General features: G+C 40.5%; 1 protein-coding gene across 2 annotated transcripts; it reads left to right on the forward strand.

Moving 5' to 3' along the window:
* Positions 1-27,766, forward strand: ampd1 (adenosine monophosphate deaminase 1 (isoform M)). Of its 2 annotated transcripts, XM_062999121.1 has the most exons (16): positions 1-86; positions 7,952-7,963; positions 12,212-12,374; positions 14,093-14,195; positions 15,402-15,567; positions 16,738-16,957; positions 17,162-17,291; positions 17,741-17,935; positions 18,144-18,275; positions 18,412-18,575; positions 18,885-19,011; positions 20,556-20,719; positions 21,187-21,307; positions 22,784-22,957; positions 23,666-23,776; positions 26,066-27,766. In XM_062999121.1, the coding sequence occupies exons 1-16, from the start codon at positions 65-67 to the stop codon at positions 26,219-26,221; spliced, it is 2,160 nt and encodes a 719-aa protein (XP_062855191.1). In that variant the 5' UTR covers positions 1-64; the 3' UTR covers positions 26,222-27,766. The 2 variants fall into 2 exon arrangements, with proteins under 2 accessions (XP_062855191.1, XP_062855192.1); XM_062999122.1 differs by lacking the exon at positions 7,952-7,963 and having other exon boundaries at positions 10-86.
* Positions 27,767-27,935: the final 169 nt, after the last annotated feature.

Genomic DNA, 27,935 nt, shown 5'->3' on the forward strand with positions numbered 1-27,935 from the left:
TGTGTGAGCAGCTCGGCTTAGCCAGACTACTGGAACTTGTTAGTGTCAGCAGCACACCGTCGCCATGCCCAAGGTCCCACTGCCAGGTGAGTGTTCACCACCACCACCACCACCAAGCAGAAACTCAACTCAGTTGCTTGCCAGTGTGCGCTTTTACAGTTTTTCATCAAAGCCTGTAGATTTTGAAGGGAGTTTAGGGGATCCTAGAGTCTGTGCAGTATAACTATTGAGTTTGTGATTTTATCTGATTTTTAATTATGTGATTATGGTAGGAAATCAGTATTGAATAGCGGGGATCTAGATATTCAGCAAAGGGTTATAATTTTTGTCATTTGTTGTAATCGAATAATATCTACTAATGTTTTAGTTCAGATTATTTATCATTGCCTGATTTACTAAGCATCTGAAGATGTATTATGTAATGTTAATTTTAAGTACCATTATCAAGTGGCAAAACCACTACAAACATGGCATACTTGCACAGCTGCAAGACACACTGGGTCTAAAATAGGGCTGAGCAATTAGATGATATGCAGTTAAGTGAAACAAATATATCCATTGGTAGATATTTGCAGCATTTAAAACACGCCGTAAAGACTAGCTGTAAACTTAGAAGCAGTGTCTTCTTCTTATTAACAGAGGACTCCTTATTAACATGAAAGTAGTTTGTAATTAAAGGATGCAACTGATCTGCTATTTAAATTAGGGCAGAGCATTTTAATGATATGCAGTTAAGTGAAACAAATACACAGATCAGCCATAACATTAAAACCACCTCCTTGTTTCTACACACATTGTCCATTTTATTAGCTCCACTTACCATATAGTTCTACAATTACTGACTGTAGTCCATCTGTTTCTCTGCATGCTTTGTTAGCCCCCTTTCATGCTGTTCTTCAATGGTCAGGACCCCCACAGGACCACTACAGAGCAGGTATTATTTCGGTGGTGGGTCATTCTCAGCACTGCACTAACAATGACATGGTGGTGGTGTGTTAGTGTGTGTTGTGCTGGTATGAGTGGATAAAACAGCAGTGCTGCTGGAGTTTTTAAACACCTCACTGTCACTGCTGGACTGAAAATAGTCCACCAACCAAAAATATATCCAGCCAACAGCACCCCGTGAGCAGCGTCCTGTGACCACTGATGAAGGTCTAGAAGATGACCAACTCAAACAGCAGCAATAGATGAGCGATCGACTCTGACTTTACATCTACAAGGTGGACCAACTAGGTAGGAGTGTCTAATAGAGTGGACAGTGAGTGGACACGGTATTTAAAAACTCCAGCAGCGCTGCTGTGTCTGATCCACTCATACCAGCACAACACACACTAACACACCACCACCATGTCATTGTCACTGCAGTGCTGAGAATGATCCACCATCTAAATAATACCTGCTCTGCGGTGGTCCTGTGGGGGTCCTGACCATTAAAGAACAGGGTGAAAGCAGGCTAAAAAAGTATGTAGAGAAACAGATGGACTACAGTCAGTAGTTGTAGAAATTCAAAGTGCTTCTATATGGTAAGTGGAGCTGATAAAATGGACAGTGAGTGTAGAAACAAGGAGGTGCTTTTAAAGTTATGGTTGATCAGTGTATGTAATCACACTCCACATTGAAAATTTCCTTCAGGGATGTTTTTACTGTCACTATTTTAAATCTATCGACTTATCACCTTGCAGCTAAAGTTCACTCCATAATTAATTAGATAGGTCAAATTACATCACAGTTAAAGGGGAACTTAGTTTATTTTGCATATTCTAGATGATCCTTTACATTTAGTGTAGTTTAGCAATGTCATTATCAAAACCCATGCATTCAGTAATCCTAATGGTGGAAGAAAATTTGATTTGTATAATGCACGGCCTTGTGATGTACAAATAGATGTAGTGCCACAGACAGGGTGTGAGCCAAGCAACCTGGTATTGCTTGCACTTGTTCTGCCATGTCTGACAGTAATTCATGGCGGTGTAGGGTAAAAGCCAAGTTTTAGTTTCACCCTGTTTCCTTTCAGCAACTCCAGTGGATCAGTAACCAAACCAAAGTAGACAACCAGCACATTATCCAGGGGGACTTGATAATTATTTGTTCTCTGATTAAAAGAAATCTTACTATTATTAAGGTTTCAGTTTTATCCAAGTCATACTAATAGACAATGTCTAATGTCTGAACTAAACTAATAACTCAAACAATTCTACTTGTCATATCTTTGGTAATCACACTGGTGTGTCAGTTACAGCCAGTGCATAAAAAGCACTTCAATGATTATTGCAGCTACAGAAAACCCACAATTGTTGAATGTTCTGTTGTTCTGGGATTTCTTGCATGAGCAGATGTTTTATCAGGAAGCAAAACATCTGACTTTAACCAACAGACAAGAAAGAATGACATGGCCCCCAGGACATTCCGCTAGCACACCAGCATGGAGATTCTGAACACCCTGGTTCTAATCTCGGCTTTGCTACCGGTCGGCTGGGCACCATATAGTGGGCACAAATTGGCCACTGTGTCTGTTGGGGATATGACCGGACCAGATGGGTGGGGTCTTCATAAGCTGTGCAAGGACCTTGGTTATGCCTAGACTGGTCGGCGCTAGATTTGCCGGCTCTGGAGCAACTTGGCGTTTGCTCGGCGATCGAAACTCGGCTCTCGATCGCTATGTGTGAACTACTCAACAACTTGATCCGAGCGCTCGGGGACCGAATCGAGATTTCTAGCATGTCAGATATCTGATCCGAGTTGGCCGACTGGCAATGAGTGCTATGTCGAACAGCCAATGAGAACACAAGATACGGTGTGAGGGGAAACGCAGGGGAGGAGTGTAAACAGGTGGTACAGGGGCTTAATATAGTTTATATCAGAATACCAATACACACAAGTTTTACAGTATTTCTGACCTTATTGTTTTCTACAAAACACCAACGTTGCATTGCAAAAATATTTATTAACCTCCATCTCTATACTATAGAACGAGAACAATCCATGCTGTTCATGTAGCCAAATCCACTCAGATTCATTTATGTTCCTCTTTGTTTTTACGCTGCACATCAGTGCACAAACTTTAATCGCTTGCTACTTGTTGACGTGCATTTTCGGACATGGTATCATTAAACCCCTCGTCACTTCTCGCTACAAAACGTAGTTTGGGAGACCAGAAAAGCTCACCTGCGATTCCAGTTGGTGATAGATCGTGTAGTGTGAAACCCTCTATCGCCGATCAGTCGTGTAGTGTGAAATACACACCGACTTGAAAGATTCCTGATTACAAGAGATCCAGTCATGTAGTGTGAACTGTACAGCGACCTGACGACTTGGAAAGTCGTGTAGTGTGAACCTGGCATTAGCAGACCGAGGCGCCTGTGGATACAGGATGCAATCTAAGTGACTAAGGGTAAAGGGCCTTGTTTAATGGCCCAACAGCAGCAGCTTGGCAATGGTGGGGCTTGAACCCTCAACCTTCCAGTTAATAATCCAGTACCTTAACTATCTATCTGGCTCTCAGGTAGCTTACAGTTAGTTTACAGTCTTAGTTTAGGAAAGGTAGTCTGTCATCTAAGGCTCTGGTATACTAGAAATTAATGTTGTGAGAATACTACATGCAACATTGATGGGAGATTTGGTGTGAGTAGTATGCTTTATTTTAAACACATTAAAGTTCTACATAAGTGAAGTTCAACGTAGGTGTTTAACAGTGGCTATTTTTGTTTTACTTGTTTAATTAGGTCTGCAAGCAAATCACCAAACGCTGCTATCCCTATATGGTGTGAACTAATGACCACTGCATTCATGCATTTTCTATCTAAAACACCTGATCAAACTCAGCTAATCATTAACCCTTTATTTGGATCATTTGGGTGCAATGCAGAAGGGAAAACACCAGTGAGTACCAGTGTTTTCCACAACTGGAACTGAGAACCACTAATTCATTTAGTTTTTAAATGTCTCTCTTTAAGAATGTACAAAAACGACTGCTGATAGAAAGAATGTTGATTATTAATGTAAAAAACTCCACTCTAACTTCATCAGCTTTTGATCACTGGCTTATCAGTAATTCTTTCTCTAAGATTTTTACTCTTATAGAAATTCCACTGCTTTAACCCTTTATGAGTCAATTTCAAATGGCAAAGTAGGAAAGCTATACAATTTGTAAAGCACAGCATAGAAACTGGGGCTGGAATTGAGAACCACAGATCCAAAGTAAGTAATGATTAATGAAACGTTACGGTTGATCTCTGACCTTATACATGCTCAAAATAAATATTAAGCCAAATGCCAAATTCTTTATGATTACCTTTTTTGTATTTGTCCATCCATTTTTTAATTAGGTCTGGGTAGGAATCTACGGATGCATGGTTTTATATGTAGTTTTAATTGGAGTAACCAGACGAGAAGCTGCTCTACTATTGGTGACTGCTTCTAATGACCAAGTAAGCAGAATAAATTTAGTCACTGATGTCAGCAGGGTTTATTCTGAAGGACTGAAAAATAGAAACACCAGCTGATGAGAACGCTGAAGAGGCATTAGGGGGCCTATACCAGCCAAACTAACCATTGAGTTACATTCATTTATTAAAGCAATAAGCCACGAGAGGCCGTGCATTACTGTGATTTTAGCACGGGGATGACGTTTTTGGCAAGACGCGAAGGGGAGTGCCTAAAACTTCTTTCCCCGTGCTAAAATCATAACAGTAATGCACGGTCTCGAGTGGCTTATTGCTTTTATAAAACGGCGGTCAACATAAAATATAATAAATACAACAATGTTTAATTCATAAATGTATTTATTGTGTATAAACTTACAATAAAGCATTCTTCCGCGACGCAAAATAGTTCGATTAACAGTGTTGCTAGGCAACATGAGGGCGAAAATAACATTAATTTTTTCAATTCAGTGGCGTATTAATATGGAATGATGTGAGGTGGTCATAGGTGTGCGTTTATCGGGGATTTTACAACGGCTTCGAACGCGGCTCAGCCAATCAGATTTTAGGACCGGAACTATCCGTTTTATAATGTTTGTTTTACCACTGCTTTATCATGGTCAGTGTTGGGGTGGGTGTGATTCATTGGGTGAAAGGCAGGAAACACCAAGAAGGGGTTGCCAGTTTATCACAGTTCAGACACATACACATACAGTGTATCACAAAAGTGAGTACACCCCTCACATTTCTGCAGATATTTAAGTATATCTTTTCATGGGACAACACTGACAAAATGACACTTTGACACAATGAAAAGTAGTCTGTGTGCAGCTTATATAACAGTGTAAATTTATTCTTCCCTCAAAATAACTCAATATACAGCCATTAATGTCTAAACCACCGGCAACAAAAGTGAGTACACCCCTTAGTGAAAGTTCCTGAAGTGTCAATATTTTGTGTGGCCACCATTATTTCTTAGAACTGCCTTAACTCTCCTGGGCATGGAGTTTACCAGAGCTTCACAGGTTGCCACTGGAATGCTTTTCCACTCCTCCATGACGACATCACGGAGCTGGCGGACATTCAAGACTTTGCGCTCCTCCACCTTCCGCTTGAGGATGCCCCAAAGATGTTCTATTGGGTTTAGGTCTGGAGACATGCTTGGCCAGTCCATCACCTTTACCCTCAGCCTCTTCAATAAAGCAGTGGTTGTCTTAGAGGTGTGTTTGGGGTCATTATCATGCTGGAACACTGCCCTGCGACCCAGTTTCCGGAGGGAGGGGATCATGCTCTGCTTCAGTATTTCACAGTACATATTGGAGTTCGTGTGTCCCTCAATGAAATGTAACTCCCCAACACCTGCTGCACTCATGCAGCCCCAGACCATGGCATTCCCACCACCATGCTTGACTTTAGGCATGACACACTTATCTTTGTACTCCTCACCTGATTGCCGCCACACATGCTTGAGACCATCTGAACCAAACAAATTAATCTTGGTCTCATCAGACCATAGGACATGGTTCCAGTAATCCATGTCCTTTGTTGACATGTCTTCAGCAAACTGTTTGTGGGCTTTCTTGTGTAGAGACTTCAGAAGAGGCTTCCTTCTGGGGTGACAGCCATGCAGACCAATTTGATGTAGTGTGCGGCGTATGGTCTGAGCCCTGACAGGCTGACCCCCCACCTTTTCAATCTCTGCAGCAATGCTGACAGCACTCCTGCGCCTATCTTTCAAAGACAGCAGTTGGATGTGACGCTGAGCACGTGCACTCAGCTTCTTTGGACGACCGACGCGAGGTCTGTTCTGAGTGGACCCTGCTCTTTTAAAACGCTGGATGATCTTGGCCACTGTGCTGCAGCTCAGTTTCAGGGTGTTGGCAATCTTCTTGTAGCCTTGGCCATCTTCATGTAGCGCAACAATTCGTCTTTTAAGATCCTCAGAGAGTTCTTTGCCATGAGGTGCCATGTTGGAGCTTTCAGTGACCAGTATGAGAGAGTGTGAGAGCTGTACTACTAAATTGAACACACCTGCTCCCTATGCACACCTGAGACCTAGTAACACTAACAAATCACATGACATTTTGGAGGGAAAATGACAAGCAGTGCTCAATTTGGACATTTAGGGGTGTAGTCTCTTAGGGGTGTACTCACTTTTGTTGCCGGTGGTTTAGACATTAATGGCTGTATATTGAGTTATTTTGAGGGAAGAATAAATTTACACTGTTATATAAGCTGCACACAGACTACTTTTCATTGTGTCAAAGTGTCATTTTGTCAGTGTTGTCCCATGAAAAGATATACTTAAATATCTGCAGAAATGTGAGGGGTGTACTCACTTTTGTGATACACTGTACATTCACACACACTCTCACAACTTGCACACAAGTTTAGTAGCTTTATACAGCCTGATTACATGTCTTTGGACTTGTGGGACGAAACCAGAACACCTGAAAGAAACCCAAGTGGGCAAAGGAAGACTCCATTGGCCGCTTGCCATGAAATTGGCAATGTAATGCTTATAGGGCGACAGCACTACCCACTGCACCACCATGCCTTCCCATACAGTAATGATGAATTGCAATACTTTACTTTTTTCTACTACTTTAGTAGCTGCTAATAATTTCACCTTCTTGACTGAGTTCCCCATAACGTGGCAGCTACCAATCTGATATGGTAAGGGATAACATGCTTTCTCTGAAAGCAAAACCAGTCAATATACAAAAGGCAAAACAAACCATGCCATTCAAATGTACCAAGTATAGGTACACTACAAAACCCACTCACTGTAGAAGCCAAGTATTTAGGCCAGTTTTCATTCACACATGCATTTATCCACTTATCCAGACTGACTAATATGACCTTATTTTTTTAAACATCTGAAGACTAGTTGGCCTAACTTTGAATTAAAGCCATTTAAAGGTATTGGAATGGGATGTCCTACAAATCTATGGTTGATACCCACAAGGCTGGATTGAGATAATGATTTTATGGTGCTGTTTTTTCCCAAAGACCCTGGGTACCTTGTAAAAATGGATGAAATTATGAACTCCATGAAGTATTAGGTGATGACAGTAACATGAATTTGCCATTGCTATTCAAGTCACCACTACAGGATACAACCTGTACGCCTGGATGATGTGATGAAATTCTTTATTGAGAAGCGCTTTTACTTTTGGCTGTCCAGTTAATACAGACAGCACTTCTAGTGTTGGCAAACATTAACAACTGCTAAACAGGTAATGTGCCTGTACAGTAACAAAGACCCAAAACTAAACATGCTAACTTAACTAAAACTCCACTGTCTCACTGAAATGGTAAGTGCTCACTGCACTGTGTAGTAGTACGTAGAACCTATAGACTGTTCTTAAATGTTTTTTTTCATTGCAGGTCATTGGTTCAAGAGAATCAAATGCATAAGATTTAATGCTTAACCTTTACCAATATGGTCCCGTGTTTTAATCTCTTTTTTCCCTCTACTACATTGCCCTTGTCCCTGTCTGATGTGGATGTTTGCTAACCCAACTCAGAGGAGGCAACGCGTGAGTATTAAATAACTTACTTTTGTCCTGCTACACTAAAACAAAAGTTGATTTTTTTTTCAGTGGAAATACACTGATCAGCCATAACATTAAAACCACCTCCCTGTTTCTACACTCACTGTCCATTTTATCAGCTCCACTTACCATATAGGAGCACTTTGTAGTTCTACAATTACTGACTGTAGTCCATCTGTTACTCTGCATGCTTTGTTAGCCCCTTTTCATGCTGTTCTTCAATGGTCAGGACTCTCCCAGGACTACCACAGAGCAGGTATTGTTTAGGTGGTGGATCATTCTCAGCACTGCAGTGACACTGACATGGTGGTGGTGTGTTAGTGCTGGTATGAGTGGATCAGACACAGCAGCGCTGCTGGAGTTTCTGAATACCGTGTCCACTCACTGTCCACTCTATTAGACACTCCTACCTAGATGGTCCATCTTGTAGATGTAAAGTCAGAGACGATCGCTCATCTATTGCTGCTGTTTGAGTTGGTCATCTTCTAAACCTTCATCAGTGGTCACAGGACGCTGCCCACGTGGCGCTGTTGGCTGGATATATTTTTGGTTGGTGGACTATTCTCAGTCCAGCAGTGACAGTGAAGTGTTTAAAAACTCCAGCAGCACTGCTGTGTCTTATCCGCCCATACCAGCACAACACACACTAACACACCACCACCATGTCAGTGTCACTGCTGTGCTGAGAATGACCCACCACCCAAATAATACCTGATCTGTGGTGGTCCTGGGAGAGTCCTGACCATTGAAGAACAGCATGAAATGGGGCTAACAAAGCATGCAGAGAAACAGATGGACTACAGTCAGTATATGTACGTAGAACTACAACGTGCTTCTATATGGTAAGTGAAGCTGATAAAATGGACAGTGAGTGTAAAAACAAGGATGTGGTCATAGTGTTATGCCTGTATGTTATGCCTGTATGTTATGCCTGTATGTTATGCTTTTCTAAAGGGTTTTGAATACAGCCATTGCAATGATTGACTCTGTGAATTAGATTCTCATTTGGCTGATTTGATGCTAAAATCTTTTCTAGTCCTTAAATATTCTGATACAATATTTTGAAATATCGCCCACCTCTAATTAGGAAACAGGATTTGAGAGAACCAAGGGTCCTGGGGATTATGTTGTGGACTGAAACATTTTTGATTCATTTGTCTACTGCTCACTGTCTACCTGTAATTGGCTCAAACCAAACCAGCAATACATTGTGCTTCAGCAAGTGTATAGTGTGTTATTCAGAATTTGTGTTCTTGACCTCTTCAACAGGCAGCACAGTGTATCAAAATTAGAGAGTATACCTCATTTTTTTTACCTATATTTTAGGTTATTTTAAGTTCTCTGTTATGTTAAAAAGCTGCATTTTCTCCAAAGGTCCTGGGAACTTTGTTAAAATACTTTGTGGCCACTATACCCGATTAAGATTTGTCTCCCTTTGTCAAGAAGCTAAAATTGAGTTACTTTTAGCAGTAAAATAATATAAAATATTTGTCCAAATCCACACAAAAAAAATGGTAAGATACCATGGTATCAAACTTGTGCCTAGCGCCCCAGCACCGAGATTCTGAACTCCTCGGTTTGAAACTTGGCGTTGCCACCAGTCGGCTGGGTGCCATCTGGCGGGCATAATTGGCAGTGCCTGCAGCAGATACTAATTGGCCACCGTATCAGCTAGGGCGGGAGGACCGGACTATGTGTGGGTGGGATCTTCATACGCTGTATAAGGACCCTGATTGGCGGAAGAGACGCCTGTGCAGAATGCAGAGGCGAGAAGAGGAGGGCTGTGCATGTGTCGGAAGAGGCATGTACAGTGACGTGCTCTCCTCAGATGCAATCGGGTATCCCTCAGCAGCAGAAGACAAATCGAGTGTGCTAAATTAGGAGGAAAATGGGGAGAAAATGCATTAAAAAAAAAAAACTTGTGCCATGGTCTTGTGCCAGCAGTCATCTGGCCTAAACCAACTTGAAAAGTTGTGGGGAAGCTAAAAGGGAGAGTCCACAGGAGAGGACCTAAAAGGCTGATAGGGGCGGAACAGATACCTAAATACAGGCGTACCCACAATAAGACTTCATGGTTTTATTTGAACAATTTACATACATATTTTTTTGTTTTATTTATTTTCATTTGCCTAATTTATAAGATACTAATTAACTAAATTACTTAGCTAATTAACCACAACGATTTCTTATTAACTTTTTTTTTCCAAGGGGCCAATTATTATGAAGCTACCTATAAGTGATGACATGTAGAATGCAACTAGTATAAAGAGCATTTAGCTTGTGAACAAAACTATATGGCATTAACACTTATTTAATCTAATCTGCTGCCTGCCTTTCCTTTCTTCTCGGCTGATGGATGTCTTGGGTTTGCAGCCAAGAGTAAGTATGGAGAAACATCCCGCCTTACGCTTGAACAAGGTCTCACAAGAGACTGAGTAGACTGAAGGGAACCATCTATCCACTTGATATAATTGCATGATATTCTGTATGAATAAATGATAAAGCAGTGTGTAGGTGAAGTGCATGAGAATTTTAATGCAGATGTCTAGGAACAGATGGAGTCAAAAGCTGACACCTGTAAGGGCAGTCTTAAATTTCAATAGTTTCTGGAACTTTTTCTTGTCTTTGACTAAATTATTTAACAAAATCCATTATGCTAATAGAAAATCAGATTGCCGTTTAGGTTATAGGTAACACTGTATTCTTTGCACAATTTACTGTGCAAAAAATAAGCCCCTGCTTCTGCTTTTTCTTTGTCAATTCTGAAGCTGGGTCTTCCTTCTTCCACAGCAGCCTTAAAAACTCATTGTTATGTAATGCCCACTTGACTCTGGACCAAGACACCCATGTTTTTCTCAGCATAATGTCACAGTTTAAAGTTTTTTTTTCTATTATATTTTATGCATTTTCTCCCAATTTAGCGTAGTCATTTTGTCTTTAGCTGCTGGGGGATTCCTGATTGCAGTCTAGAAGTGTAGATTGCTGCTCACGCCTCCTCTGACCCATGCACAGCCCTTAGCAGAACCCTTTTTCACCCATGCATTCTGCACAGGCGCCTCTGTATCTGACAATCAGGGTCCTTACACAGCGTTTGACGACCCCACCCACATAGTCCGGTCATCCTGCCCTGCCGGCACTGCCAATAATGCCCCCTAGATGGCGCCAAGCTGACCGGTGGCAATGCCGAGTTTCGAACCAAGTTCAGAATCTCGGCGCTGGTGTGCTAGCAGATTATCGCCACCTGGAAACCCCAGTTAAAGTTTTTTTATGACTTTGACATAGGGATTCATTTTTTGCGATTTTCCTCCCAATCTAGTCATATCCAATTCTTCTTTACTGATGTTGACCTCCACTCCTGACTGAGGAGAGCCGCAACTAACACACGCCACGTGTTTAGTACCGACTGCATCTTTTCACCTGCCCGAGGCGAGTTCATATGTGGATCAGCTTTGTGTACGGAGAGCCACACCCAACTCATTATCCCTCGTCTCTGTGCAGGCACCATAATTTAAATGACATTATGAAGTTTTTACACTACCAAATTAGTTTTTCTAAATTGTTGTATGCATATTTTTGACCCAAGAGATGTTATCAAATTTATAAAATAATTCAATCGATAAATGAGCCAACTTATAAATAAAAAAATATAAATAAGCCAATAAAGCTCACAGAAAAAGAAGTTTCAGAACTCTGAAATAACAAGACATGCCAGTTACAAATGTATGTACACATTTGACTTCTGCTGTATGGATGGAAACAATTTTAAGCTTTAATGTGTACCCTAAAGGAATGGTTTGGCAAATATAAACATTTTTACACACAAACATTTAAGGTACATTGTTTTGTCAAACCATTCTTTTAGATAGGCATAAATACTGGCGCTGTAAATAGACCTACATGCTGTGATGTACAATGTCAATGCTCTGACTACACCGAGACAATATACTGCTCTCTGATTTGCTTTCTGTCATGCCTTAGGAGTATTTCTTTCAGTTGAATGTAGAATATCACATGTTATGCCCTGTATGTCACTATGCATTTTACCCACAATGCAAGTCTTCACATATTTGAATCACATCTGAAATTAATATAATGAAATCTTGTTGAATGGTGAATGTTTTGTGGCTGCTCATGAACAGCAGTAAGCTGCTGCACAATGGGTAAATTTAATCCTGTTCCCAGTTTGTCCATCTTATTTGTCCATCATTCTGGTCTGAATGTGTTTCTTTATAGAAACAGACGAACACATGCGTGCATTCGCTGAGAAGGTGTTCGCCTCCGAGACCAAGGAGGAAGACATCCGTGAGGAGATCTCACTGTTTGGTGTGGCAGAATGCCCCATTCTCAAACAGGAGCTGTCACACCATGTAACCATGGATGATGATTTAGAGAGACGGTGAGGAGAACCTACAACTTTCCTGTAGTACCTGACGGTATAATGGCAGACCTAGTCTCTTATCTGCAGCACAAATTAGCACATGTTTACACTGATCAGCCATAACATTAAAACCACCTCCTTGTTTCAAGTTCTACAATTACTGACCCTACTATTTTCAAGTGTGGCCTGATCAGATAGCTAGCTATCAACACCAAACATTATTTACTTTTGTAAGCCAGCAACTGAGTATGAAAACTACAAGTTGTTCTTTTAATTTAAATTAGGCTGTCACGCGATTAAAATTTTAAATCGAGATTAATCACGATTAAAGAACCAAATTAATCGCAAATAACTAATAACTAAGCACAATTTGAACAGTTATGCACATTTTTATTGCAAGACCATGTTTACCAATAAAAACATTCATAAAATGATGATAAAATTATTAAATCTAAGTTATCTTTAGAAAGCCAGCTAATGCCTATATAGGGTTGTTAACAGCTACCCACCTTTCAGCCAGTTATTTAAAATGAGTCTGTTCACATTAGTAAGCAAAAGTGAGGATCTTTACCTGTTCGTAACCCTGCCACTGAAAACAGGCGCTCATAATATGAACCATTTCTAGATGCAACACCAGTGGTGTAACTAGGAGCTCATGCGCCCCAGTGCAAAAAAAATTTTTGGGCCCCCTCAACAAATTGCATATGCTGATAGCTGATCAGAATGAATTAAAGGTACTCACTCAGAAGTTACACTTCAAGTCCAAATTCCTGCCTCTGGTATTTTTAATGCACAGTTTTAGTTATTTTAATTTTACTTAACAAAAATATTCTAATATAATAATAACGACCTGGCGAGTGCAGCCAATGGGGGGGGCAGTGAGGTGAGTGATTGAGTTCATGTCGTGGAGGACCCCCGCCCCCCCTGTAGTTACGCCCCTGTGCAACACGTATAACGTCATGTCGACCCACATCGTTAACTATGTTAAAGCGTTTATACAGTCCATTGCGATCCATTTAACACCATTGTTTGTAATGTTCCCACCACGTGTATAGTTCATGCGCTTTACTTCCAAATTCATTAAAAATTTAGTTGTCTGAGCTTATTTTGCCTGTAACGCGTATCCGTGCATGCAGATGCCTGACGAGACAAATCCGTGCTCTGACCAAAGATTATATTAAAGCATCAATTAATAAAGATTTCTCACGCTTTTTGAAAATGATTGTTTAAAATACCCCATATTTCACAATATGTAGCAGCAGCCGCTCGAGTAATTTGTAACTCACAATGCAAACTGGAGAAGACCCGTGTTATCGCTATACAGTATAAACACAACGTTGCTGTGTTAAAGCAGCGCAAATTACCACAGAGACGTTAATTAACACGATTAACGACAGCCCTAATTTAAATGAAACAATGAAGGTTCACTTTTTAAGCTCTTTGTAAGAATCCGCCTCTGGATGGTGTAAGGATGTGGCCAGAGGCTTCACATGTGTCAGAGGAGATGTGTGATAACCTGTGTCCCTATTAGGCCAGCAGAGGTGCCACAGAAGTACTAGAGTGCAGTACATTCAAATTGGGACAATACAAATAAAAAGAGGTCATAATTATTGATGCTTATACAAATCTAAAATTGTATGAAAATAAATATGTGAGTTAATTATTAAGCAGAATGTATAACAATTTATTATTACCAACAGTAGCTCATATAAAATCCTTTACATATTTTCCCACAGCAAAAAGCACATCCTTCGCACCCAAAAGCTGGAAGAAGAGCCAACATATCTGGAGGTGCCTCACTTCCAGAGGGTGGCAATCACAGGAGACTATGCTGCCGGGGTATGTTTATGTCTTACTCCAAAACCCCTGAGTTCATTTTACTGCTATAGTGAAATAAAGCCCTGTGTAATGCAACATCCTGTTTTACTTTACTTACTTTACTTATCTGCACCTTCTGAAATCCCTCTGTGGGTCACTGACCAGAGCCTTTCTTTGGAACAGCCGGGGACCAGCTTAGGATTGGGTGTCAAAAAACTGTGCCATATAAAGTGCCAACATATGGCATAGACAGAAGCATGGAGCCTAATTTAGCATATTATTCTAACTATCCACAGTGCCAGAGGTGGCACAACAGTCAGGAGTAATAAGTGATTGTGAGTTTAAAAAAGTTATTGGTCCTGCTGTTCAAACGAGAAAGATAGTAATCCCTCTCAACCCTGTAAATCGTGGATCTCTCAGGTCAGGCCCTTTCCTGTTAAAGCCACCTGTTTCCATGGAGACATATCCGGCTGGGCTGAGCGGCCACATGAACAACGATTGGCCTGTTGTTCAGATAGGGGTGGGATATTAAAAGCCGGAGAGGGACTCTCTCATAACTAATGCAATTACGACCTCTACTGGCTGACTGATGGCGCCTGCACAGAGACGGGAAAAGAGTGCTGTCAGGGTGTGTCTCTCCGTACATAGTGCTGATCCGCACTGCACTTGTCAAAGTGTAGGTGACAAAATGCAAACGGCTGCTGCCCACGTGTCTGAGGGGGCTAGCTTCGTTCTCCTCAATTAGAGCTGGGATCTGCATTGGTGGAGAGGAAGCATGACGCAATCGGGCAATTGGATGCTCTAAACGGAAGAAGAAAAAAGAAAGAAAAAAAGAAAGAAAGAAAGAAAAGCTTAGTATAAGGAAACTCCAGTGGCCTGCACAGAGCCCAGTCCCAATAAACAGCTTTGGAATAAACTGAAACACCAATTAAGGCTTTCTTGACCAACAATAGTGCCCAGCTATAGAAATGCTCTTTTGACTAAACGGGCACAAATTCCCACACATACTTTTGTCTTGTGAAAAGCTTACTCAAAAGAGTGACTGTTGTATAGATAAATGGATCTCATAGAGGTCACACTATTTTAATACCATTTATTTTTGAAATGGGATAGAGAGGGAGAAAGAGTGAGAGAGAGAGAGAGAGAGAGAGAGAGAGGGAAAATCTACGTATAAAATAATATTATTTGTACATAATTAAACCATAAGGTTAACTTGTTTGTTCTAAGGTGACGATGGATGACTTTGAGGTTGCCTGCAAGGGTCTGCACCGTGCTTTAAACATCAGAGAAAAGTACATGAGACTGGCCATCCAGAGATTCCCACATACTGTATCTGAGTACCTGCGCAAGGTTGAGGGAGAGAAGTATAATCCACAAGATCAGCTGCAGCCAGGTAATTAATCAGATTCATTTATCACATGGGTTGATTGGGAAGGATGGGATTTCTGTCAAGATATACATATCAGAAAATATTTACCTGGACAAAACCCTAAATTTAATCTTATCCTTAAGACTCTTAAGACTGGGGTAGTTAAAGGCACTAAATAAAAAAAACTGCAAAAACATGATGTCTAAAAATGGAAATTTAGGCAACTACATGATAAAATTGTTGTTCAGTTGGGGGCGGGACAAGGGGCCGGAAGTGGGTTTCTCTCTGTCAGAATGGTGCAGTTATGACCTCTGCTGGCTGATTAGAGGCGCCTGTACAAGAGATGAGGTAGGAGTGCTCTTAGGGTGTGTCTCTCCGCATGCAACGCTAGGTGGCGCAACACTCGTCAATGTGTAGGTGAAAAAATGCAGGCGGCTGCTGCTCATGTTTCAGAGGGGATGTGGGTTAGCTTCAATCTCCTCGGTCAGGGCAGAGTTCAGCATGGGCAGAGGGGCAGCACAATGCAAACTGGATAATTGGACGCGCTAAAGGGGGAGAAAAAAAATAGCTATGAAGGTTAAAAATGTTAGATACACGGCCAGGTGATGCAGCAGGATGCCCTCTTGCAGCAGACAAAACTGGCCTCCAGTCTGCTGGGTGGGAAAGACCGGACTAAGGGGTGGGGTTATTAATGCTGTGTAAAGACCCTGGTTGCCCAGGGTGTCTGTACAGAAATTGGAGGAGTACAGAGATCGGGGCATGGCTCTTCGTACGCAAAGCCGACCTCACATGCAAATCCACCAAAGCAAATAAGGGTAAATAAGAAGGGATTGGTGGACTGCGCACATGTCGGAGGGAGTGTGTGTCAGGCGAATATACACCCTCCTTGGATGCTGTTGAGAGCAGCAAATCGGCTACACTAAATTGGGAGAAAAAGAGGGTAAAATGTATAAAATAAAATAAAATAAAATAAATGTTTTACTCACATGCTAAGACACTCTAATTTGGGTCACAGTCCACAAGCAGAACACAGAACGAATCCTGAAAGCCACAGATATAATGTACTTTTTAGTCTTTTTAATCTCTTATATATTAAAACCAATGCAACTGCGCAACCAGCTTACAATATCTTGAATTAGAACATTTCCGCTTGATATAATGCTCAATTTAAGTTTTTTTTTTTCTGTGTGGCAGTCTTCACTCCACCTCCTCAACGAGAAGAGGATCCCTTCAACGTCAAGTCTCTTCTTCCTGCTCTTGGCTATGTGGCTAAAATGAAGGACGGTGTCATATATGTCTACAAAGATCAGGCAGCTGCAGACAAACACCAGCCACTGGCCTTGCCTGCTCCTGATTATGCCACCTTCATTGACGACATGAACTTCCTCATCGCCCTCATTGCCCAGGGTCCAACGTGAGTTCTCCAGTGGACTAATCAGACATTGATGGTTAGATGTAAAAAACTGACGTTCTTCTATGCATGATAGAAATTCTTCAAAGGACTTCAAATTCAGTGTGTTTATTTTAAATTGGTCAGTTAAGTGTGTATCTTTTAATTTATTTGAATGTTCTTTGGATCATATTGTCATTTGGATGGATGGCATGTCCTTGATTTTAGGAAGACATACACTCATCGTCGTCTGAAGTTCCTCATGTCCAAGTTTAATGTACATGAGATGCTGAATGAGATGGAGGAGATGAAGGAGCTGAAGAATAACCCTCACAGGGACTTCTACAACTGCAGGAAGGTACTGATTGTGTCACAAATATGCCAAAAATTGCATTATTCCACGTTTGGCTGGAGCTACCACCACTGAGATCTCTGGCCAGGTGTCCAGCATGCACAACCTGCAACCTGGGGGCCTTTTGCACCCACTTACACATAGAGTTGTGGTCTGTGCTTCTGAACTCTAGGCTTAAACATACAGTAAATGCATTTGTGAAGTTTTCAAAACTGGCTTTTGGTCACTGTTGCGATCAGTTGAAGGTTGAAAACCCTTTAGACAAAGGCTGATCATTGCTACCTAGCTAATACCAAGAAATGATAAAGCCTGTGACTGACACATTTACATTTTAGAGTAAACAGACTATACAGAGAACACCATAAAGAACAGATATTAGAACCATCAGAGAGAACTATAAAAGAAAGGAAAGGAGGAAATGATATTTTAGGTTCACAATTCTACTCTTTTTGTAGGTCGATACTCACATTCATGCTGCTGCTTGCATGAACCAGAAGCATCTCCTGCGCTTCATCAAGAAGTCCTACCGAATCGATGCTGACAGAGTGGTGCAGAATATCAAGGGTAAAGAAATGACGCTAAAGCAGGTCTTCGAATCCCTGAAGCTGCACCCCTATGACCTGACTGTGGATTCACTGGATGTTCATGCTGTAGGTTCGACTATTTCTTGCGTTTTAAATGGGTCATTAGAGCCTAGTAAACACTACAAATAAAAATCTTGCAAACTAATTTAATTGACAACTTAAGATCTTAAGAAGACAGTGTAAAATTGTGATACCATCCTGATTTAACAAATGTAGCACCGATGATAATTTCTGGTTTTATTAAACATTTTCTATCTGATCCTCAATCCTGTAGGGCAGACAAACCTTTCAGCGCTTTGATAAGTTCAATGCTAAGTACAACCCTGTGGGAGCCAGTGAACTGCGAGACCTGTATATGAAGACTGAGAATCACATTGGAGGAGAATACTTTGCTACCATCATCAAGGTGAGGAGTAGAAGGTACACTGTACCTGTATGTATATATATGTTTGTGTGTATATATAAATACAGTATATATATGTAACCTTTATATACATAAATTTTTCTCCTATCACTTTTGTTCTTTGATCTTTTATATGCAGGAAGTGGCTAGTGACCTTGAGGATGCCAAGTACCAGTATGCTGAGCCACGTTTATCCATTTATGGATGCAATGCCAACGAGTGGACAAAGCTCTCCAGCTGGTTTAACAAGAACAGGGTGTATTCCGCTAACCTCAAGTGGATGATTCAAGTACCCAGAATCTAGTATGTTTGAAAACTATATTGATAATTTTGTATATTGTATAATAACATTAAATTATATATTACACATTATCTCATTAACACAATGTGCTAAATGCAGGGTTGCCAATAATCATTTTCATGAGTAAAAAAATATTTAAAAGGTAGATGTGTTAGACTACATATAAGTTACCATATTAAGTTGTTTTCTACCTAATATCTTGTAGAATTAAAATCCAGCTGTTACCCTAAAGCGCACCTTTCCCATGCTTGTAATCCCAAGAAATCTTGCCTTTCAAATAATCATCTCAATTCTCGGGTTTCTTCATCTAGTGATATTTTTAGAGCCAAGAACTTGTTGCCAAACTTTGGAAAGATGCTGGAGAACATCTTCCTGCCCGTTTTCCAGGCCACCATTGACCCCCAGTCCAACCCAGAGCTCAGCATCTTCCTGCAACATGTGAGGATTTACCAGTTTACCATTGTTTGTTTACTAGCTAACCTACTGCCCAGCTAACAATTTAATGTTCTAAGAGTGTTTTTTGTTGTTAGGTTATTGGTACTGTATATTTATGTGTAATGTTTTCTAACGTTCCTAAAAGAAAATGTTTATCTGGTTATAAATCAGACAATAATCTAAATTATCTAGTTTGTCCATATTTCTAGACAAGGCTTTTTCAGACTCTAACCGCAAATTGGAGGAATAGGACAAGTCATGCTGGAAAACGTTTTAAGTGGGGGGAAGGGGCTTTATGGTGAAACTAAATGTAAAAGTTTGAATCGAAGCAATTCAAATGATCACACACACACAAACACACATAAGAAAGACCAGTTTACACCTAATATCCCATACATTATGTGCACATGTAATGTTATCTATTTTATTTGGTTTATATTCTCATTCTCAATTTTATCACTCTCTCTAAATAAATGCTAATTATTTTACTATAACATTGTGATAATATACCCAGTTAATATCTAGGATAGAACTTTTAAGAGGGAGTTTTGATCAGTATTTTATTGTTCCTACTATTACAAATTACACAGACGAGGCATAACATTATCATCACTGACAGGTGAAGTGAATAACACTGATTATCTCTTCATCACGGCATCTGTTAGTGGGTGGGATATATTAGGCAGCAAGTGAACATTTTATCCTCAGAGTTGATGTGTTAGAAGCAGGAAAAATGAGCAAGGGTAAGGATTTGAGTTTGACAAGGGCCAAATTGTGATGGCTAGACGACTGCGTCAGAGCATTTTCAAAACTGCAGCTCTTGTGGGGTGTTCCCGGTCTGCAGTGGTCAGTATCTATCAAATGTGGTCCAAGAAAGGAACAGTGGCTAACCGGCGACAGGGTCATGGGCGACCAAGGCTCACTGATGCACGTGGGGAGCGAAGACTGGCCTGTGTGGTCCGATCCAACAGGCGAGCTACTGTAGCTCAGATTGCTGAAGAAGTTAATGCTGGTTCTGAAAGAAAGGTGTCAGAATACACAGTGCATCACAGTTTGTTGCATCTGGGGCAGCAAAGGGGGGACCAACACAATATTAGGAAGGTGGTCATAATGTTAAGCCTCATCGGTGTACACTGAAATATCTGAGAAACATGACAGAACAGAATTTTGACCAATTTGACCATGCATAATGAGACTATTACGACACATCTACCAGTCTCACAGTATATCCCAGGCACACCCCAATAATTTTACTTTAGCCAGATCTTTACTAATGAAAAATTTTAAATAAAAACCCATGATAAATGACTAGCATACCAAAAAACTGTGGTTCCTGGTAAAAGGATCTACTGCAGTAGTTCTCAAAACATCTAAATCCAAAATTCTATTCATACAGCTTTTATTTTATGGTAATATTTTTTTTTATATACAGTTTTAGTTAGAGCTGATTAAAAACAGCTACCGTTTCCTGTTACTTAAGTGTGTGTCCATTTGTCCATTATCCGTCCATCCAATTATTTATTTCTGTTCTTTCATCATGCGCACAGGTTACAGGCTTCGACAGTGTAGACGATGAATCCAAGCACAGTGGTCACATGTTCTCCACCAAGAGTCCTAAGCCGCAAAATTGGGACGTAGCAAAGAACCCGTCGTACACTTACTACATTTACTACATGTATGCTAACATTGCCATGATCAACCAACTGCGCAAGTAAGTATCTAATTCAAACAGGAGGTGTAGTGTGCAAACTATTATTAGTCCTTTTGATTTATACAAGCATGGGACGAGTCTGTGGTACGTTCATCTGTGTGTGTGTATATTGTGTAGCTAGATCTGTTGTGTACTTTTTAAACCAGCAGATATCCTAGAGTACAAACAGATGAGGATTTAACCTGACTTCCATAAAACCCCTGGATTGAGAGTTCAATCATGATAAGGAGGCCATAATAAAAAGGCCAAGAAATAAAATGATAATGGATATTAGAGAAATTCCCACTCTACCAAATTAATAAGCGAATTTGTTGTGTATAACACATTTTAACCTATAATAATCTAATAAAAGAACAAAGTATGCATTTCAGTCATTGAGTTACTGAATAAAACAGTTGCAGAAGTCAGAAGTTCCAAGAATGTCATGACTTTTGACTTTAACTGTATTTATACTTGTGTTTTCCCAGAGAGAGAGGAATGAATACGTTTCTGTTTCGACCTCACTGTGGGGAGGCAGGAGCTATTACCCACCTGCTGGCCTGTTTCATGACAGCTGACAACATCTCTCATGGTCTCAACCTCAAAAAGGTCAGTATGCTACACTATATGGCCATGTGCATGTGGACACCTGACCATAAGCTTATTGGACATCCCATACTAAAACCATGGCCATTTATATAAAGTTGCCTCCCCCTTCATGGCTGTAAAAACCTCCTATCTTCTGTGAAGGCTTTTCAACTTAGCTAACTAAAACATTAAACCATTTTGCATGAAAAGACCTGGCTCAATCGATTTTCCAAATTGATTTTACATTTATGGTCAAGGTTTAAGGTCAAGGTTTTGTGCAGCCAACTGGAGACCCTCCAGTTTATGGCCCTTGCTTTGTCCTTACGGGCACAGTATTTCTGAAACAGTGATAGGCCTTTCTATTATTGTCAAAAACTTAATTATGAAGGGGTATCCACATAATTTTTGTCAAATAATGTACATTAGACTTTGTGAATGTTCTTTAATGGTCAGGACCCCCACAGGACCACCACAGAGCAGGTATTATTTAGGTGGTGGATGATTCACAGCACTGCAGTGACACTGACATGGTGGTGGTGTGTTAGTGTGTGTTGTGCTGGTATGAGTGGATCAGACACAGCAGCGCTGCTGGAGTTTTAAAACACTGTGTCCACTCTATTAGACACTCCTACCTAGTTGGTCCACCTTGTAGATGTAAAGTCAGAGACGGTCGCTTATCTATTGCTGCTGTTTGAGTCGGTCATCTTCTAGACCTTCATCAGTGGTCACAGGACGCTGCCCATGGGGTGCTGTTGGCTGTATATTTTTGGTTGGTGGACTATTCTCAGTCCAGCAGTGACAGTAAGGTGTTGAAAAACTCCATCAGCATTGGTGTGTCTTATCCACTCATACCAGCACAACACACACTAACACACCACCACCATGTCAGTGTCACTGCAGTGCTGAGAATGATCCACCTCCCAAATAATACCTGCTCTGTAGTGGTCCTGGGAGAGTCCTGACCATTGAAGAACTGCATGAAAGGGGGCTAACAAAGCAAGTAGAGAAACAGATGGACTACAGTCAGTAATTGTAGGGATACGAATTGCTTCTATATGGTAAGTGGAGCTGATAAAATGGACAGTGAGTGTAGAAACAAGGAGGTGGTTTTAAGACTACTTCTTCCGGATTACTGCATTTATAATAAGACGCCAACGTGCAGTACCGACATGAACCAATAGAGGTCACTGTCTACAAATTAAATACCATTTACATTTTCTGCATTTAGCAGAAGCCTTTATCCAACGCGATTTACAGTATTGTGACAGTACACAGTCTGAGCAATTGAGGATTAAGGGCCTTGCTTAAGGGCCCAACAGCAACAACCTGGCAATGGTGGGACTTGAACCAGTGACCTTCAGATTACTAGTCCAGTACCTTAACCACTGTCACTACCATTTTAAATCTGTGCAGACTATTATAACCCATCCTAAATTTAACATATTCGGTGACTGTGTCAGTAATTTGGTGTGCTCTGTGTACCTTTTTATTCCATAGAGTCCAGTCCTGCAGTATCTGTACTTCCTGGCTCAGGTCCCAATTGCCATGTCACCCCTGAGTAACAACAGTCTCTTCCTGGAGTACAACAAGAACCCACTGCTGGAGTTCCATAAGAAGGGCCTGATAGTGTCTCTGTCAACTGATGACCCCATGCAGTTCCACTACACCAAGGTGGGATATGACTGGTACCTGTTAGGGAGTGCCCATCCACTGCCGTAGTGTTCATAATAATAGAACAACGAAGGCGCAATTTCCTTTAAAATCTTAGATAAAATTATTTAATATACAGTGGAATTATTTAGACACCCTGATTTTTTTCACACTTTATTATGCTGTAAAATGGGTTGTGAATAGATATAACTGTTTTTACCCATCAATCTACATTTAATAAGGTAATTAAAAATCATAAACTTAAATATCCCAAGTGTTTAGACCTTTTATTCAATACTTTGCAGAAGTCACTACTTCAGCAATTACAGATGCAAATCTCTTTGCTGATGGTATTAGCCGTTTGATGTCCAGTGCCTGTTTAACTTGAAGAGTTCAGTTTTCATTCTATCATAGGCCTGTACATCCTGTTTAGCAAACTCCAAGCAGGCTGTCACATGCCTTTTATTTTTACTCTGGATTTTGTCTTGCCACTCTGCCATAAAACCTTGATTTGTACAGAGATGCAGAGATGGTTGTCTATTCCAGATTGTTCTCCCATCTCTTTAAGAGTCTTTTAGCTTTTTTTTTTTACTTTCTTACTAACCTGACCAAATGTATGTAATATTGATGCATATAATAGCAATTCTGTCTAACCAAAATGAAATCTACAGTAATTATTACTGACTATAGAAAAGTTGCAAAACTGTTGATATTACCATGTCCTTTTAGGAACCCCTGATGGAAGAGTATGCCATTGCAGCTCAGGTGTTCAAACTCAGCACCTGTGACATGTGTGAAATTGCGAAAAACAGCATCCTGCAAAGCGGTCTGTCCCATGAGGTATGCTTTATTGGTTTATTATACTAAGAAAAGGTCATGCCATGCTTAAACTCTTTATGGCCAAAGATATAAGGACATATTCAATGGTTTGTCAAGTTCTTGTTAGTTATTATGAACAACTACAGCGAGTGACTTTAGTGTGCCCATATACACAGTCGAGTTGCATAATGACCTCACCTATTTTCAAAGTCATGTTTAATGAGCTTGCTTGGTGGGTATATAAGGTGTGCAATAGGCTGTCTGCACATATATCCCTCCTTGCTGTCATGGGTAAAATTGTCTTCCCTGGGGCAGATGGGATCTTCCACCAAGACAATGCGACATGTCATACATCTAGAAATGTCTGACACTGGTTGGAAGAGCATGACCAAGACTACCAAGTGCTACCCTGGCCACCTAATTCCCCAAACTTGAACTCAATTGAGCATCTGTGGGACCACCTTGACCGTCGTGTTCACTCTATGGATCCTCCCCCACACCCTCCTAGCTGCTGTGGGATGCTCTGCAGTCAGCACGGCTCCAGATACCTGTGACAACCTACCAGGACCTTATTGAGTCACTCCCAGCCCGTCTAGCTGCTGTCTGTGCTGCACACGGTGGTTACTGTGGATTTTAGCTGGTAGTCATAATAATGTGAGTTGACTGTGTAAATAAGACTAATTGTACCCAGTAGAATCAGCCTAAGGCAGTGCACTGGGAAAGTCTACAAAGCTTATTACAGATATAACAAAGCATATCACACATTATCATAAATCAGGAATCTGTTTTTCTTTGTCTATGTGATCAGCAACAAACTTTAGTCAAGCTTTAATGTACCTATTTTGTATGGCAGTCTCTTAGCATGTGGCCATTTTAAGCATGCTTTTTTCGGCCTGTTTCGGTGGTCTATGGATTGGATTACACCTGACAATACGGACCAATTTCCACTGAGCATTAGCTGACACATATCTTCCTGACCTTGGCAAACCTTGCGTTGCACTTATGAAGTGACATACCTGGCTAAATATCTATGATCCATTTTTGTAGATCTGTAAAGAACTGCTTCTTTAATAATTTGGGCTTAACAATAGGTGCAGTCAAATTAATAAAATATAATACATTCATATAAATATACACCAATCAGCCATAACATTATTTCTACACACATTGTCCATTTTATCAGCTACACTTACCATATAGAAGCAGTAGTTCTACAATTACTGACTGTAGTCCATCTGTTTCTCTGTATGCTTTGTTAGCCCCCTTTCAGGCGGTTCTTCAATGGTCAAGACCCCACAGGACCACTACAGAGTAGGTATTATTTGGGTGGTTTTCATCATTTTCAGCACTGCAGTGACACTGACATGGTGGTGGTGTGTTAGTGTGTGTTGTGCTGGTATGAGTGGATCAGACACAGCAGCACTGATGGAGTTTTTCAACACCTAACTGTCACTGCTGGACTGAGAATAGTCCACCAACCAAAAACATATCCAGCCAACAGCGCCCCGTGGGCAGCGTCTTGAGACCACTGATGAAGGTCTAGAAGATGACCAACTCAAACAGCAGCAATAGATGAGCGATCGTCTCTGACTTTACATCTACAAGGTGGACCAACTAGGTAGGAGTGTCTAATAGAGTGGACAGTAAGTGGACACGGTATTTAAAAACTCCAGCAGCATTGCTGTGTCTGATCCACTCATACCAGTCAGTGTCACTGCAGTGCTGAGAATCATCCACCACCTAAATAATACCTGCTCTGTGGTGGTCCTGTGGGGGTCCTGACAATTGAAGAACAGGATGAAAGCAGTCTAAAAAAGTATGTAGAGAAATAGATGGACTACAGTCAGTAATTGGAGAACTACAAACAATGGACAGTGAGTGTGAGTGTAGAAACAAGGGGGTGGTTTAATGTTATAGCTGATTGGTGTATATGGGCACAAGAAAGGCATTATTTGTCCTTAGTCATTATCAAGGAATTAAGAAGCCATTCTATGAAGTCAAACACCATTACAGAAGTCTCTACACTACCAAATTAATAATCCAAGTTAATATTTGTACATTTTTACCTATCTAATGGTCGCTCACAATAAACTTCTAAAAGATACTCAAATTAGGAAAAGTAAAGTGTGTTCCAATAATTTAATCACAGAAAAAGAACAAGTATATGAATCATTGAGAATCTAAGCTTGCTATGACATGCATGTCTCTACTAGTGCTTGTAAGCCTTTGACACAGCTGTGTATAAATTACACAGTTTTTGTTGCAAATCATCATTTATGTGTACCACCCATTTCCTTTGTTCCCTATCAGGAAAAGACATGCTTTCTGGGTACCGATTATTTGAAGGAAGGCCCAGCAGGCAACGATATCCGCAAAACAAACGTGGCTCAGATCCGTATGGCCTATCGCTATGAGACTCTGTGCTACGAACTCAACCTCATCAAAGCAGGCGTGAAGGGTGTCTAAATGGCTAAGCTCACTTTGAAATTTCTGTCTTAATTATCACCACATACAATTTGATATTAAACCCTATTGATAATGTGTTTCTAAAACAAAATTATTTCTTTTATTACTGAAATTTCATATGACTCATTTTAATTTGAAATGTATAAGACAAAACTATATAAAGCACAAGTTTTAAATGCAAAGGCTGCCTATTATACTTATCTCTTTTTATGTTTACCACCACCAAAATTTCTACCAATCTTATCATATACAATAACATAATTGCATTTTGGCCTCTTCTGCTGCAGTCCTCCACTTCTAAACTTAGGATAGCCACAACAATTGAAAGTCCCCTCTGATACATGCACAAAGCCGGCCACTTCTTTTCACCCACACAAGACAGGTTCATATGGGGATCCATATTGAAGACGGAGAGTCACACACTGATCCCCATGTATCTCCTGCCTGTTTGTGCAGGTGCCCTCGATCAACCAGCAGAGTAGGTAATTGCAGCAGTTACGAGGAATCCCCTCTGGCAATTCCCACCCTTAAGACAAGTCAAATGTTGCCCGTATAGGCTTCTAGCTTGCTGCAAGTTTGAAATGTCAGCTCTGGTGTGCCAGCGTGTTTTACCACTGCGCTACCTGAGCGCCTTTCTGTTCAGTTGTTTCTTTACCACTTAATACTGACTGGAGAGGGCCACAGGTTAGCACATGTCCTCCATTGACCACAAGCCGCTGACCTCAAATTTTTTTACCAGACAGTGGCAGATTCTTACAGAGAGCCTTTAACATGTACACAGAACCACAGTATTCATTCATTTTTTTACCACTTGTGATTGCACCTCCTTCCAGCCTTTCCTCCCTCAGATACGGCCCATTTGTGTCTGTTCAGTGCCCGACAAGGCTTGTGTAAACTCAAACTTGGGTCTCTGTGGTGGTGTTAAACTGCTGCACCACCCCATATGTTAATGAAAAAAAGAAAGAAAATATACAGAATATTTTAAAAATAAATATAAATACTGTTCAGTACAATAGACAGCCTTTTGTCACATAGAAGACACACATTTTGTTTTATTTGTTTACAAAAACAGCCCGAAATGTCTATTTATGTAGACTATTTTGTCATTGAGATATAGGACTGGAAATCACAACAGCATTTCTACTATAAATTTACATGCCAGTTCATCAGCAACCCTCACCATATAGGTGTAGTCTGTTGATATACAATTACTCTGACCAATTAACCTATTGATATGCACTATTTGTCAGACTCAGAACATTGCACACTATTCAGAACCCAGCAGTGATATTTAGATGCAACCCATACTACCATAACAATACCACATTGGTGTCACTGCTATGCTTTGATCACCGAAATATCTGGTCAGTTATGTTCCAATAGTGGCACTTTTGTATACCTCAAACAGTACACCTATATTGTAGGCGTTTTTGAAGGCTTTGAATGTAATTATTAAAGATCAAATCTTCCTGTGAATCTGAGCACTGTAACAAAAAGTCTAACAAAATGGTTTTACCTTAATAAACTGTGATTTATTAATGACTAGTCATTGTACATTGTGTTTTTGTAACCCTAAGTTTTGCTTTGTTATATATCAAATAGTATTTTGGGTGATTCAGTTGGAATTCAATGACAAAATAACAGTCCATATATGTTTAAAACAAATCAAATGCTAATCTGTACAAAAATCAGTACAAACCAGCCAAAATACACT

The sequence above is a fragment of the Trichomycterus rosablanca genome, chromosome 7 (genome assembly GCF_030014385.1).
Source record: "Trichomycterus rosablanca isolate fTriRos1 chromosome 7, fTriRos1.hap1, whole genome shotgun sequence".
Classification (NCBI taxonomy): Eukaryota; Metazoa; Chordata; class Actinopteri; order Siluriformes; family Trichomycteridae; genus Trichomycterus; species Trichomycterus rosablanca.

Bases quoted from the DNA above. Each gene is read 5' to 3' on its own strand.
- ampd1 (XM_062999121.1), top strand. From the start codon at position 65: ATGCCCAAGGTCCCACTGCCAG. The intron at 21,308-22,783 runs GTCAGTATGCTA...TTTATTCCATAG, and splicing joins ATGGTCTCAACCTCAAAAAG to AGTCCAGTCCTGCAGTATCT. The intron at 22,958-23,665 runs GTGGGATATGAC...ATGTCCTTTTAG, and splicing joins TGCAGTTCCACTACACCAAG to GAACCCCTGATGGAAGAGTA.